Source organism: Diadema antillarum, unplaced genomic scaffold, assembly GCF_040938485.1.
Source record: "Diadema antillarum isolate AM-2024a unplaced genomic scaffold, OU_Dant_1.0 scf00000071, whole genome shotgun sequence".
Lineage (NCBI taxonomy): Eukaryota > Metazoa > Echinodermata > Echinoidea > Diadematoida > Diadematidae > Diadema > Diadema antillarum.
This window is the reverse complement of record NW_027270960.1, coordinates 2,975,001-2,991,272: the sequence shown is the minus strand read 5'-3', so window position 1 is coordinate 2,991,272 and position 16,272 is coordinate 2,975,001. Positions and strand designations below refer to the sequence as shown.

At 40.1% G+C, this 16,272-nt stretch overlaps 1 protein-coding gene across 1 annotated transcript; it reads left to right on the top strand.

Annotated features, from left to right (window-relative positions):
* The first annotated feature begins 226 nt into the window (after positions 1-226).
* LOC139716981 (melatonin receptor type 1B-B-like) lies at positions 227-12,246 on the top strand. The gene is made up of 3 exons (XM_071628499.1): positions 227-628; positions 5,732-6,151; positions 11,923-12,246. Exons 1-3 carry the CDS (start codon positions 227-229, stop codon positions 12,244-12,246), a joined length of 1,146 nt encoding a protein of 381 aa, XP_071484600.1.
* The last annotated feature ends 4,026 nt before the right edge of the window (positions 12,247-16,272 follow it).

The following is a 16,272-nucleotide window of genomic DNA, read 5'->3' as shown; positions in this document are numbered from 1 at the left end:
CCTCATTACGAAACTTGCCCAGAATTTGACTGTTGACATCATGACAGCAGCAATGATATTGTTACATGATATGATATACGTGTGAAATCTGTTATCAATATAGAGTTTGAGTCTTCTAGAAACAGGCATTATACGATCGGATTATCACAAATGTCAACTGAACAGGGTATCCCATACTTCTCTGTGCAGTTTATATCCGTCTGTCACAGAAATGGAACAAACGCAGATGTCACTGATCAACACCACGCAAGCCGCAGACGAAGTCGAGGATGACGACGACAACATCGTTCCCAGAACCATTTTCAGCAGTTTTCTCGGCTTCGTGTCCGTTTCCGGTTTCATCGGCAACTCCATTGTCGTCCTGGCGGTGATAATATTTCCCAAACTGCGGACGACCACCAACGTGTACATCGCAAGCCTTGCCGTGGGCGACGTGCTCATGTGCCTCACCATACCCTGGATCATCGTTGGCCTGCTCGTTAGGGACGGTTGGCCGTTCTCACCAGAGTCCTGCGTGCTTGTTGCCGTCATGCGTTTCACCTGCAGCGGGGGTAGCGTGTGGCATCTAGCCACCATCGGATTCAACAGAATGATCCTCATCACTACCTCCTCAGCCACGTATAGGAAGGTGAGTTGTGGAGCCTTCAAATGAGGAAACAATCACAGATGTGAAAGCAATCCGGTTGTATTCACAGATGGTTGAATTCACACCTGTCGTTCGCACTTTTAGTGATCGTCTTTACACCAACGGTTGTTTTCAAACTAGTGTTTGTTTTGTTTTTACATAACTGGTTGTTAAGTGGCTATTACAGTATTGTTTCGTGATTACTCCACATGAATCGGACCAGAAGACTTATCACTTTAATTAGCTGATGCCGATTTAACGACATGTCCTTTCTTTATAAGGTAAAGGTAATTGGTAATAGTAATTGAATATAATATTGCACCTGCTGTTCTGAACAAACAAAAAATATGTAATAAATTACGTGCAGAAATATGATTCGCGTTCGATTATCTAGAAGTGGTCATTACTTGCTTGTACTCTGCATCGATGGCATTTCGGGTGGTCCATCTTGTCCATGGTCCTGAACGGTGAAAGTATTATATTTCTATTTAAGCATATTAGTCGTTGATTTCTTCAGTTGCTCTTAGCTATGCTTCAATATTATTTAGAACGTTAAGTGCCGATATAGATTGTAAGCCCCAGTCACATAATGCTCTGCGTCCGGCGTTACGTCCAAAAAAGTCATTTTTTCCGCGGACCCCCGCGGATCCTTTGCCGTCACCAGAAATTTGTACAAAACATGCGGGCAAAAAATTCGGGCGATACGGACAGATACGACCAGATGCGAATACTTGTGTCCACTTGCGGATATTCCTACGAATTGGCACATAATAGTTCTGAACACTTGCGGAGAGTTGCGGATATTTTCGGATAGTAACGGATAGTTACAGATTGTTATTAATAATTATGGACAATTAGGTTTTCTCTTACGATTCCTGCTAAGTCAGTGTATTATGACAGCAAGGTTATCACATTTTGGACTGTCTTACATTGTGCACTGGGGAAAACTGAAATTGAATTACGTACAAGTTGTGAAAAAAATCGTAATCCTTAAATTTGCTTTACAATAATAAAAGATATATGAAATTCTGAACTTAAAGTTTGAATTTTGTTTGTGCAACTCATGAATAAACGTCATAAATGTAAAGAATATAATTATGTGACCGTGCATCACAAAACGAATAAAAAGTCGCACACACTGATTTTGTGTGAGGACTGAAAATAGGTTAAATGGGTCAACCGAGCCGATCTTGACTTGGCTACCCTGGGTAAATAAGGCCTTATCATTATCATTATTATTATTATTATTATTATTATTATTATTATCATCATCATCATCATTATTATTAATTTCAGTTTAATCTGATAATCCCTTAATTGTTGTTACTCCGGTGGTTTCCATCCTGTTTTTTGTCCCATTCATCGCACAACCAGCACAGCTTGATAAAGATAAAGCACTTGAATAAACACTGTACTTCAGAGGCTCTTTTCTCAGTTTACACTTTTCCTGAGTGTGTGCATTCTTTCCACTATTTAGATAGGTTAGGAGAGTCCATTTGATTTGAGTAATACATCATTTTAAAGCTTAAAGTCTGCTCTTTCAGAATATGCTCTCAACTAAAATTTCATGTGTTTCGACGTTTTGTGTGTTTTGTGGTGCAGGGTCACATATAACATCACTATACCACAAATAAAATACAATATAGATCGAAAAGTTAAACATTAGAGTAAGAAAATATTACTTGCAGTCATGGAATAGACAAACTGTGATTACGCTGTCGTTGCTCAGCGATATTCATGACTTATACTGGGTTATGTTAAGGAGATATTTACGATAAAGCAATGCTTATTAAATTTACAGAAAAAAAGACATCAAAACTTTCAAACACCCCTCCCACACCCAAGTACAATATTAAGTCATCTCTTGACGTAATGTATTTTCTGTTTGAATTTCTTGTATGCATGTCATTTTGTAATGCGCAGTAGAGTATATTGTTATAGTAGCTGCGCAATATAAATGACCTTTATTATTATTGTTATTATTATTATTATTATTATTATTATTATTATTATTATTATCATCATCATTATTATTATCATCAAAGAAAGAAATGTAATACACCTTCGATGGAGCCTAAAGTGCATGGGTAAGACTATAGAGAATACTAAATTCGTTCTCATTTTATATAGTTGCCCCTGTCCCACACCTTCCCCGGCCAGAAAAGTGAATAAAATGCTATCCCCATCCCCTACCCAAAATATTGCTTTTTTTCAAAAATATACATTCGAAGAGTACAAGAAAAAAAAAAGTTCAGCACCAAGAGTCAACCGATGTCATGAGTATACATGATATTAATGGGTGCCACTTAAAATGACCATTAATTGTGGGGGAAATTTCACAATTTGACCATGCAGTTCTGCCTTTCCACCGCTCCGACTGTGTAGTAGCATTCCTTCAGGTAAAGGCGCTGCAGCTTGGCAACAGGAGTAGTGTGCCTTCCCACGAGTCTCTGTGTTCCCATGCGAGTGGAAAACGGAAAACGTGGAAGGACGTAATTGTCCGCAACATCCGTAGCTGTCCGTAAATATCCGTAAGCGCGCAAAACTGTTGTGATACGTTAACTTGCGGTTAATTTCGGATACTTACGGTGGACGTAAGCGAACGCAAACGGACGGAAGGTAATTTTTTTGCGGATGGTCTGCGTCCAAGCCACGGGTAGTTACGTTCAGTTACGGATAGTTACGTTTGGTTACGGTTACTTGCGTAAGTTTGCGTCCGTGGCGTCCCTCTGCGAAATTTTGAACATTTCAAAATTTCGCAGGTTCGGCGACGTCATTTTGCGTTTCTTTACGGATGAGTTACGGACAGTTACGTCTACATACGTCCCTGCGGATGCCTGCGTCCACGCTGCGTCCCCCTGCGTCCACTCATTCGTATCTATCCGCGGCGGACGTAATCCATCGTAAAGCACTGTGTGACTGGGGCATTACAGACAGCACAAAAAAGCAAGCGGCATTAAGCAAATAGCAAGAGTAGACCTTAAGAAATGCCTAATTGCTTGCTGCCCTTCAAGGCCGTGTCACACCATTCCGGGCTAGCTACGCGGGCTTGTGGCGAGGAGGTAGTTTCCAGCACGTAGAAGATTTTCAGCGGGCGAACAAGAATGTTTGCTATTTTCATTCATACCTTGTCATACCGTACGCGGGAACTTCTGCGGCTTGACTTGCGGGGAAACAAATTTACTCCCCGGAGCTCTCCGCAGTTGGTCCGCACCTGACAGTATCTAGCGCGTAGTTGCCCGGAGGTGCTCACGCAAGTCCGATTTAACCGCAGCCAAGTTTTGAGCATGAACAAAACTTTTTCCGGGTGAGTCGCGGGAATGCCCGTAGAGGTCCACGCAGAACGCCAGTAGGAGACCCTTAGCGGCAGTACTTCCCAGGCAATTCCCACGCAGGTACTTCGCAGTCCCGTATGCAGCCAAGATAATGAAATTCTGTGAGATTTCAGCCATTCCATTAGAGGAATTCCTTCACTGAGTTGTCAGCCCCCACGCGACTGGTACAAAGGTCACACAGTATACTCGCAAGTTTAACGCGTCCAGCAAGTAAGACACATGCGCTGACTCGCACAAATCCTTTTCCGCCCTCAAGAATGTCTGGTATGCTAGAAAATCCCTACACGTAACACGCCCGAGTAGCTTGCCCGGAAAGGTGTGACTGGGCCTAAACACGGTTGCGGGTAAAAAAAAAAATATGCGTGCGTACCTCCGGGCGACTACTTTTGAGATACATGTTAGGTACTGTCATGTGCGGATCATCTACGGGGACCTCCGGGTAGTCAAAATTGTTCTTTGCAAGTCGCACGCAAGGCTGGTGTGACACGGCCTTAAAGGCCCGCAACCGCAACCGTGTTTAGGCCCCGTCACACCTTTCCGGGCAAGCTACTCGGGCTTGTTACGTGTAGGGATTTTCTAGCATACCGAACATTCCTGAGGGCGGAAAAGGATTTGTGCGAGTCAGCGCATGTGTCTTACTTGCTGGACGCGTTAAACTTGCGAGTATACTGTGTGACCTTTGTATCAGTCGCGTGGGGGCTGACAACATAGTGAAGGAATTCCTCCAATGGAATGGCTGAAATCTCACAGAATTTCATTATCTTGGCTGCATACAGGACTGCGAAGTACCTGCGTGGGAATTGCCTGGGAAGTACTGCCGCTAAGGGTCTCCTACTGGCGTTCTGCGTGGACCTCTACGGGCATTGCCGCGACTCACCCGGAAAAAGTTTTGGTCATGCTCAAAACTTGGCTGCGGTTAAATCGGACTTGCATGAGCACCTCCCGGCATCTACGCGCTAGATACTGTCAGGTGCGGACCAACTGCGGAGAGCTACTTGGAGTAAATTTGTTTCCCCGCAAGTCAAGCCGCAGAAGTTCCCCCGTACGGTATGACAAGGCATGAATGAAAACTGCAAACATTCTTGTTCGCCCGCTGAAAATCTTCTACGTGCTGGAAACTACCTCCTCGCCACAAGCCCGCGTTATGGTGTGACACGGCCTTTAGGCAGAGTCAGTTTACACGTTTGGAAAGGAGAGAGGATGAAACACGTTTTTGCTTTTGTTCTGTGGAAATAGAATGACGGGAAGGATTTTGTGCCTTCTACCGTCAAGATATCACTTCTGCCAGACAATTCGCTACCTCTTTTCAGACTCTTCTAAACGCTGTCATCTCCTTTCCTTTTGGTTCCATTTCTGTTTCAGTTTTCAAATTCCAATTACTATGAAATACAACCAAACAGGCACAGGAGGTAGAAGGCAACTTTGGAATAACCAAGTTCTTTTCATTAGGGTCATTGCTACTTGTAACGAAGAGCATTAATTATGAATTGCATAATCATGATATTAATCATAACATATTATGTAAGTCAGAGAAATGAAATACAGGACAAGACTATCATAACAAAGACGTTACTTGCTTCTACATTGTAAAACTAAAAACTTTACCTTTGTGTGTATGTTTCTTCTTTTTTTAAAGGAGAAATGTGGAAAGCAAACATTGGTTTGATTGTGTGTGTGTATGTGTGCGTGCGTGTGTGTGGGAGGAAGTGTGATGTGAGTATATTCAATAACATTCCTTCTTCATACCCTCCATGTAATATTGGCCGTCAAGGTGTTCAGCCGCGTCAACACCATACTCATACTCATCCTGACCTGGATGATACCGTTCAGCGTCATCATCGTCCCTTTCGCAGTCGGCGCGACAAGACTGGGCTACGATGACGGTCCTCATATGTGCAGTGATCTAGAAGACAACGATGACGGCACCGAGAACCTGACACACTCCTACCTGGCAGCCACTTTTCTCACATGCCTACCCCTGGGCATCGTGCTCATGGTGTACCTCCGCATTTTCGTGTGCATCAGGAACCACGCCAAGCAACAGAAGTCGTGGGGGGCATCGAAGCCGCAAGCCAAGGGCGGAGCCACCACGGGCTCGACCTCGGCGGCAAAAGACGCTCCACCAGATGGAAAAGAACAGGGGACGGGAGGGGATCTGAACGAAGCAGGCACTTCATCGAACACAGCTAATGCAACTTCGGTAAGTGTAAATCAGTCGTGTTCAATTCCATTTTCAATCGACAATTTTCCGATATGAAGAAAATAAACGTTAAACTTAAGAAATAAAGTTAACCGAAGCTTTATTGTGTACTCAGAATAATAATTGTTATGCTCTTTGTGGAAGAGCTTTCGGATGTTCGGTTTGCTGAGGAAATTGTATTTAGTTTTGTTTCATTACCGTGCAGACGTTGTGATTTTATTCAGTAGTGATAGTTTCCCTTGTACAGGTTTAACACGAAATTTGTAACTGTCCGAAGGCACGCTGGAAACTGCCACAGTAACGCAATTACGATCGTGGCCGTTGGTGCGTTGTTTTCCAGGTGTTGTCATGGAAACCACAAATATTGCAAAATGCGCGTGCTATTTGGAGCTGTAATGAACGAGAAAGTGGGTAGCGAGTGAATTATTTCGGGATTCAATTGGGTCCCCATGAACGAGATTACGCCAGCCGATGAAATGTAAAGACTACATTAACACCCCTAAATCCACCAATTCATGGAGTGCACTGTCCCCACGTTTCCAAGCCAATTGGTTGGTTTTCCTCCCATTGTGTTCTGCACTGGATGCAATCAGACCCATTAAATCCCCCTCCTTTCGCACCATATAGCGACCAATATTAATATACACCAATGCCATTGTGATTTGTGAGAATGCGTCCATGCTACTGCAAAAATTACAAGTTCAACCCTTTTAGGGGGGTATTGAAAGGATCCTGAATACCGGAATAAAGCAAAATATTCAATTAAAGAGATGGAGATATAGACGGATCTGTCATCATAAATTCACTTTTAAAAAAAATAATCATCATCATCTGAGTCACAGTACTCGGGTAAAGAGAATATCAGCCATGCCTTCATTCGCAATGACGGCATAACCACGGTGTCTGTGACAGTTTCACTCACGCATCAGCATGAAGATTAAACTACAGGATATATGACACGGAAGAGAATGAAACACTGAAGATCCATGATAACTTGGTGATTATGAAACATTCAACGCAGCCACGATAGGTGTTGAATCAGTCATGCGCACCGGACGCGCCTTCATTTTGTGAGGGATATCTTTGCTTATTGATGTGATACGAGAAAAAAATTCCATTAATGGATTTTTTTCTCGAGAAGGAAGTGCTGTATTTAATTTCACAGTGACTTTTTCAGGACAACAAAAGTCAACACTGAAATCAGCTTACTCAAGTGGGGGGGGGGTGTCGGTGCTGGAGGTGAAGGGTGAGCTGGTTCACGTGTATCCCTACTTGTTTTTTTATTTCAATTCATTCTCTCATTCATTTGACAGGAAGTATCCATTTCTCACTCTTGTAACTCAACCCACTCTAGAGATCATTTTCACTTAGCCTATCATTTCTGCTTCTCACGATTCCACCGCTTTCATATTTTTGCCTCGTATTCTATTAAAAACTAAAAGAAAATAAATGAATTGAACAATCTAAATGTCATATCCAATTTGAGAAACAAATTCGGGGCCGGCACGTCAGCGCGTCATTAAATAAGTTATTGGCTCAAATGAATTCTCATGGCATCGAATCCTGGTTGTAAGGGAGAGGGAGCGAAGCTACTTATTGAGCCCGCTCTGACCCTTAATCATGTTAATGGACCGAAAACTAATCACTTTCTTTCTTTTCTTTTCTTTTCTTTTCTTCTTCTTTTTCGTCTTTTTTCTATCTTTTCTATTCTATTCTTTTCTTTTCTTATCTTTTTCCAATTGGGACCTTCCTACGCCGAGTGCAAGGTGCAATTACCACAATAGGTTCCTCCGAAACATTGGAAGCAAAGACACCTAAAGTTTCTATCACCACCAAGTACAGTTGTAATTACGTTCTGCATTCCCACTGGTACTCAACACTTTCCCCTCATTCTCCCAACATTTTCCCCTCATGTTTTGCACTGCAGTCAATGTCATACTCACTGTCTAGTGATGTTCTACAATGATTAGGCAGCATTTGTTTTTAGAGCGCATGTTTATCATTTGGCAGTAAAGCTTGATCAATAGTGGTATCAAATATTCCTCAACTTGAAACCAAAATGACTGCGAGGTAATTGAGAAAGCGTTTTTTTAACACGACGTGCGGTAGACGTCAAGTTTTGAACACGAGACATGCTCTTGAGCCCTGCTTTCCCGATGCTTTGCGATTGAATTTCATTACTAAAGAGGGCTCAGTGGTTTAATGTATGATAGAGTTTGGGTTTTAAATGGGATATCCAGTCCAAATATAAGTTACTCTAATAAGAAAGAGTAAAAATATTACAAGTCCAACGGTATGTATAATTTTGATCGAAATCGGATGAAAAATAAGGAAGTTATGACTTTTTGAAGTTTTGATATTTTTTTTTTTTTTTTGGGGGGGGGACAGTTCTTGAACAGTCAATATGAATATGCAAATGGCAAAGTGAGCATGTCATCCCCTCACAACTTAAATAGTTTGTACATAAAATCTAGAAATGTCCAGTTTTTCATTCAAATGCAACAATGTCCGAGGATCAAATCCTGGTATATCCAACTGATCACTATTCTGAAGTTATTTATCAGGAATAACATCATGTTTAAGATTTCAATGACACAAAACATTGAATTTTCGTAATTTTTTGTAAACGATCAATGGAAAATTATTAGGTTATGACATGGGTAGCTCACTCATTTGCATATTCATATCGACTGTACAAGAACTGTTTTGTAGAAATAAGCAAAACTTCAAAATGTCATAACTTCCTTATTTTTCATCCGATTTCAGTTAAATTCTTACTGTTGAACTCGTAAGATTTTACTCTTTTTATAACACTAATTTAAAATTGGACTGAATTTCCCCTTTAAGAGTCAATAATTCGTGTCCGTGATATCAATTTAAGTTTTTTTTTTCTAAAATAGACAAGAAGAAAGTAGAAAAAGTATTAACATGGAAATATTTCTATTAAAAGAATGGATATGCTATTAAAGTGCACGTGCACTTCTTCAACCTGTCATTATATATAAAACGAGGCAACGTACGGAAGTATTTTCATTTGGAAATGATAATCAGCTAATGGGTGCCGAAGGACACATTTCTCTGTGACAATTATTCTCTAGAAAAAAAAAATCTCATTAAAACTTTGCTTGGCTGTAGATAAATCATCATTCCTGGCTGATGAAATGATTCTAATTTTGTGTTTGTTTTGTTTTGTTTTGTTTTGGGTTTTTGGTGACTGAACGAGCTGAAATTACGGTATAGCCCTGGGTGAATGAACAGCGTAAAATTTAAAATTAAATAGCATCCAACTGAAAAATTTCTGAAAGATAAGCGTAAAGCGTACAGTTCGAGAATGATGGCCCAGTGACGTTCAAAGGGGGGGATAATATAATTTCCAGTAATGTACCCCATATGTATGTATGTGTCTATGTGTGTGTATATATATATAATATATATATATATATATATATATATATATATATATATATGTGTGTGTGTGTGTGTGTGTGTGTGTCTTTTTTAATGGTGAATTTTGTCTGTCTACAGAGCAGTTATATGCTAGAATAAGATTAAGTCAGTTCCTGAATGTAAAATACTATCTGACCGAATTAAAATCAAGCGACATGCGAGTATACTAGTACTTAAGGGGGTATAGCCAGGCTGACACTTGCACGACTTTTGGCCACGATTTTGTCGTGGCAAGTCGTGACCAAAATTTTGAACATTTCAAAATTCTCGTCCCGACATGGCACGCAGTCACGACGGGTTTACGCACACTTCACGCCAGTTTGCGACAAGTTTGCGCAAGTGTCAGCCTGGCTTATCTCACCGGACTTGAAACTACATTGTAGTTCGCGACTAGTTCGCGACTAGTTCTCGACTAGTTCGCGACTAGTTCGCGACTCCAGATTTTGCTAGTTGCAGAGACGTCTCCGCGACGTCTCCGAGACGTCTCCGCGACGTCTCCGAGACGTCTCCGCGACGTCTCCGAGACGTCTCCTGAAAATTACAGAGTCTCCGATTAGTCGCAAGAAATTTAAACATGTTCAATTTTTCGCAGAGTCTCCGCGACGTCTCCGAGACGTCTCCATCAGTTTCGGAGACGACGCGGAGACTAATCATATCCGCGACTGCTGAGACGTCTCCGCGATGTCTCCGAGACGTCTCAGGGACGTCGCCGGAGACCTGCTGGAGACTAGACAAACTGGTGAGAGGTCGCGGAGACGTCTCCGCGACTCTATTTGACGCTGTTTGACCTACTTTAGAAACCACGTGACCCATCTGCCTGCTGACATCCTGCCTAGATCAAGTCAGGCGATCCTGCAACGGCTCCCTCATATTTGAAATTTTTTGACACCTGCCATAACTCGTCTCAGAGACGTCTCCTTGGTGAGACCGCAAGCCCTTTTTATGTTGGAGACGTCTCCGCGACTGCTGCAACTGATAAATTAGAGACGTCGCGGAGACGTCTCCGTTAGTGAGATACTAGCTTAAACAGCAACAGCCAGGCTGCAAACTATACAGCTGAAGAGGGCGCCAGATAACAGAAGGCATTTATAGGGCTCACACCTGTAAATAAAACGGAATGTCCCAGACCCCTTCACAAATTCGTACCAAAGAAACCAAAATAAATGAAGAAAAAGATTAATTAAAAATCAATGATACAGTTTGGCAACAAAAAAAAACTGAATAGCTGGAGGTATAGAATATGAATTCCTCTACAAACTGCATTTTCGTTGGCAGATGAATGCTTTCCTCATGGAATTTGAAGGGACTGTATTTCATTGGGTGCATGTACAGAAAATGGGTGACTTTTTGAGTGAAAAGAACTCGCAGTCTGGTTTTGCGGACCCTTGGACAGAGTTTGAGCTGAAGAACCCGCCGAATTTGATGGATGAAAGGGTAAAGCTCACTTATCCAGGTTAGTGAAGATGAAACACCTCATTTCTCCCAGCTATTTTAGAGATTTTTTTTTTTTTAATTTTTATTTTAACACACGTCTCTATGGGGAATTATTCACTCGTGTGAGCCCTATATTGGCCTCCTATGGCAGGCTGAGTGATATGGGCTTGCCTCGAACCGATGAGACACCATGCAGAAACTATGTTTATACTTCATTTCGATATTGAATGCTACACTTAGTGCATTTGAATCATTTTATCATACCTGGCAATTTTCACGTCATAAAACATGCTTTGTACGATTATTTTGTTGTTTTTAATAATAGATTATTGTGTCCTCAAGTGTTTTCTCTTTGAATGCGGTATTTGAAGAACTCTGTTGGTCCTGCTCATAAATATAAATATCGAGGCTTACTGCGTTACTTTGATGCTTTATTACATGATTTTATTTATATTTTCTTCAAATTTTAGGCCACCAAACAAAAATCAAATTTGACGACTTAGACTTTGGTACCCCAAACGGGTCTCCAAAATTATAGTGAAGAGCGTTGAGATGTATCTATAATGTGTATACGTATAGTTATACATAACAATATCTGAAACGAATCTGGTACAATGTTTTCTGTGACAGTCATTATCAAGAACAAGACATCACCGACACGCTGAAATGCATGGTGTGGGTGATATTTTATTATGCACCTTGCCTGTGCTGATGTTGAGCCCTGCTGTATAACACCCGAAATTCATCAAATTTTACTTGGCAGAGTTGCTTGAATTTGCGGGTGTTTTTTTTTTTCTCTCTCTCTCTCTCTCTCTCTCTCTCTCTCTTTCTCTCTCTTTCTTTCATGTTTGTGCATCTTTTTCCCCAATTCTATCTTTCAGCAGAAAAGCGCCACTGGTGGGACGAACAGGGGTCGTTCGGAGACTAGCAAACTTGAGAACCGCATCACGAAGAACATGTTCTACGTAGTGCTGGGGTTTCTCGTCTGCGTCATCCCGTATGGCATTGTTGTGCTCTCCAACCCCGGCGTCGCCGGCGTGCCGCTTGGCCAGGCGTTCCTGCTGTTCAACAGCTGCGTCAACCCTCTCATCTACGGTACGAAGCACCCCCACTTCCGGGGCGCGATCAGGAACATCTTCCGAGGCCGCTTCAAGGCACCCATCGCCACGTCGGCTACAGTTGCACCAACAAGCCAGACCACATGAACATTCAATTTGGGATAACCTCGATTCAGCCACTGCTGTTCCTTACTCGTTGTCGGTCTTTATATAAACAAGGTAAATTGTATTCTCAACTGTTAGCAGCAAAGGATGAGGTTTGTTCATCCTAAAATGAAATAAGGCTCGTTATATTGAAGGTTCATTGTTCCGAAACAAGCAAATTCCCTTTACCTCCATCTTCCACCTCCACCTTCAGAATAACAGACGGGAACGGCAAAATATGTCGTTCCCAGTGCATCATTCACTCTTTACCCAAAGAGAAAAAAAAAGTTTACAGCATAACTTTTGCTGTAGCACGTCTTCAGTATTTCTTCCTATACATTGTCAAGGTTTAATTATTTTTCTCCTTATTCTATTTATTTTTAATCACTGGTGAATCAAATGGGAAAGGCTAAGACATTCAACACCTTAAGACGTATGATAAAGTGTATACATTTGTATTTATGCCTATTGGAGTTTAGGCAAGCATAGTTTCTCGATTAGACGAAAGTAAGGACACTGGTACATGTAGATGTATAGAAGATATCTACAATTCCGATCAAGGCGATAACTAAAATGTTCATCGAACTAGATAATCAAATTGCTTTCTCGGGCGATTATACTAATATGCTTAGAATGCAGTTTTAAAGTGAATGAAAGGATAGCATTTTTAAGTCTTTTTTTTTTGTTAGTTCGTGGTTGTCTATTCATGTGATATGCGTGATATGTATTTATTCCTATACCGGCACTATTTTACGAAACCTGTCTACATAATTATTATGCCAACGATTCTTATTTACATTCAATGTCTTGTTATGTGCTGATACTTCCTCTTTAGGGGAGCACTGGTAACAGTGACGAGGTTACCCCGAGTAAAAGGACCATGTTTTCATCTCACAAGAGGATCAATCAATTTTTCCCGCGCAAAATTATGGCACAGGCGATTATACGGTCTGGATTTCCCATCTGCAATGCATTTCAAATTGTGATTACTAAATCAAAATGAATACAAATTTCGGGAGCGGCAGCGAATACTTCTATTGAAATTAAAATCAGAATGTAGTCTTAAATTTTATCTGGCAATGTCAACGAAGGGGTATGGGCAGGAATTTCAGAAGTATTCTCTATGCTACACACAATTTTCTCAGGTCAAACTGTAAGGCCAGTGCATAGACCTGCATAAAATCCTGATTAACACGATTAAAGTGGTCTCAATATCATATGGAAACTAAGTTGTTATTAGTAGAATGAAATGCGTCGAATAAGTTCCCAGCAATATTCTTTCATTTATTTACTTCTGGCTTAATTGTGTTTGTTCCTTGTTTGCTACACCGTGCAAACATTCTTTAGTGTACGGGTAAAACAAAAGTAAAAGAATAACAATAATTTCGTACATACATCAGCCGGAATGATAGTGCATAGTGATGAAGTGTTTTTTGTTGTTGCATTGTATTCTTTGTTTTTATTTTCTTGAGAAAAAAAAGTGTTATTGAATGCTTGCAAATCATTCAACACAAACGCAATATGCAAAGGACACAGACAGACACGTATAAGCGTGTGTAAAGATTTTCGCAAGCAAAGACCAGGCCATGGAACTTTTAATGTATTGTCACAGTTTGGCACGTGAAAAAAGTTAATTACAAATAAGGACAGACCTTATGTTAATGGCAAGTTATATAATATATGCTGTGACAGTAGAAAATGTATATAATTGAATTCCTGAATATAAAAACGACCCAAATCCAAATTATGTAATCGTCTTTGGAGACCCTTTACGAAGTCATTCAAAGATTGGTAATCAGTAAAATGAATGTTCCACAATCATATTTGTATAGCTAACATTCCACTAACTTACTAAACTAAAAACATTAGGAAATTATTTAATGATTTGTATTTTTCTAACTTTTCTGTAATGGACTTGGGTCGTTTTTATATTCAGGTATTCTATTTTTACAGGACTATTTTGTTATACTTTAAATCAGACAAAAAACATCAGCTGCAATATTGTCAATATCATTGCAAAGTATTTACATACTTATCTCGTTTTCTTCTTTTTTTTTTTGCAGCACATTCACTATACATTATCAATATTCTTCACCAACTTGTGGTATGAGACAAATGTAATAATCTAATTTTACAGTATTTAGAATAGAATGGTTTAGCCATATATACAATAAACTCTGCATGCATGCCCAATTTCTTCTTCGTCCGTGCAATGCTATGAATCGATAGAATGAAATAAAAGTGGAGTTGGAATGGAGTTTTAGTGCAATGATTTGCTAAATCAAAGTGCAACGCTATTAGAGACGTAGCGTGACCAAACGGCAGAGCACAATCAATTGTTTTCAGTCACTGAATACACTTGTGTCAGCTCACATAAGAAAGGTTGTTAATTAATATTCAGTTGCTAAAATGACTCATTTAGTAACTGGGCCGTATATGGAACAACTAAATGCAATTGCGCTTGGCTACACATTTTAATTGTTTCGCTGTACGTTCAGGTAGGGCTTAAAAAGGAATATAAAGGAAAGACAGAAATGGAGTCTTTGTCTAATTCGGCATTTCTTCCTTTTTTTTACAAGGTGGAAGATCTGATCGCTCAAACATTTCGCTACTTATCATAAAGCGCGTAAATGGTGCACTATATGGATAAAATGGTGTCAATGTATTGTACAGCAAACGAACAAATTTGATTCAGATACACAATCTATAGAGTTTTATGTGTTGCAATTAAATCGCTCAATGCACAACTTATAAACATCTACTGAAAACAACTGAAATTACGCCTATAAGATCAAACAAAACCACGGCAATATTCAAAATATTCATGACAATTGCAAGTCACACTCGCATTCATTAAAAAAAAACAGCAACAATGAAACGACAGATACTTACTTCGAGAGCAGACGTTCCTGTGAGTCTAATTCTTGCTATTGATCCTATTTTGCAGAGCTTCTCTACCTTGAAAACAAGTCCTATTGTTCAAATTCATGAATTTTTTTCCGTCGAGATGTTTTCATTGCAACTGATTGACAAATTGCCCTACATCGACGTAAATAAGCACTGAATTGATCAGTGTTTTAGTAGTAGCCATGATAAAAAATCATGGGCATACATACTCGAGCAGGATTCGAACCTACGACCTCCTGATCACCGGACAGGCGTCATCTCCACTAGACCACCGAGCTTTCGCCCGATAGCAAGTGTCGGTTCTAATCTTTATAGCATGCAGCGGGTACTGCTTTGTTATTCAAATTCATGAATTTCTTCCGTCGAGATGTTTTCATTGCAACTGATTGACAAATTGCCCTACATCGACGTAAATATTTACGTCGATATTTACGTCCATGTAGGGCAATTTGTCAATCAGTTGCAAAGTCCATTGTATTTCAAAGAACTACCAGTTCGTGAATTATTTTTTATCGAGTCTAAGCAGAACTAAAATTTCAAGCGCTTGTGGACTAAACAGGACAGTAAATTATAAGCACAACGTCCATCCCAATGTCACATGGTTCCAAAATATATCACATGGGGGCATTAAGTACTGCGCTTATTTCAAAATGATTTAACCTACACTGTTTTGAACAAAGAAATAAATGAGCGCTCGTCCTGTGTTTCAGCCTCTTGACAAAATCGCACATTTTATACATTCAACTTTCGTTTTTCAGCCGTTGACAATTGTGTCAATAAAAACAAAAACAAACAAACAAAACAGGCTATTTCATCATAATTGTGAAAGTACATTTAAGATCCGCTGTCTACATTAGTAATGTGAACTAACCATTTTTTTTCCATTTTACAAGGAAAATTCTCAATGATTCATAATATAATTTAGATATAATCTAAATCTTTTGCACCTTCGAAGAAACAAAAGTAATACAATGCAAGGGTGATAACATTACTGAATATAAGGTAGAATGTAGCTACTCGTGACAGGTCGGTTGACGAATCAACTGTTATTGGCGTTGATATTGCCGGTGAATAAGCCGCTGAACGTAATTTCAGGGAGCAGTTGACATTGTTAAAACCAAA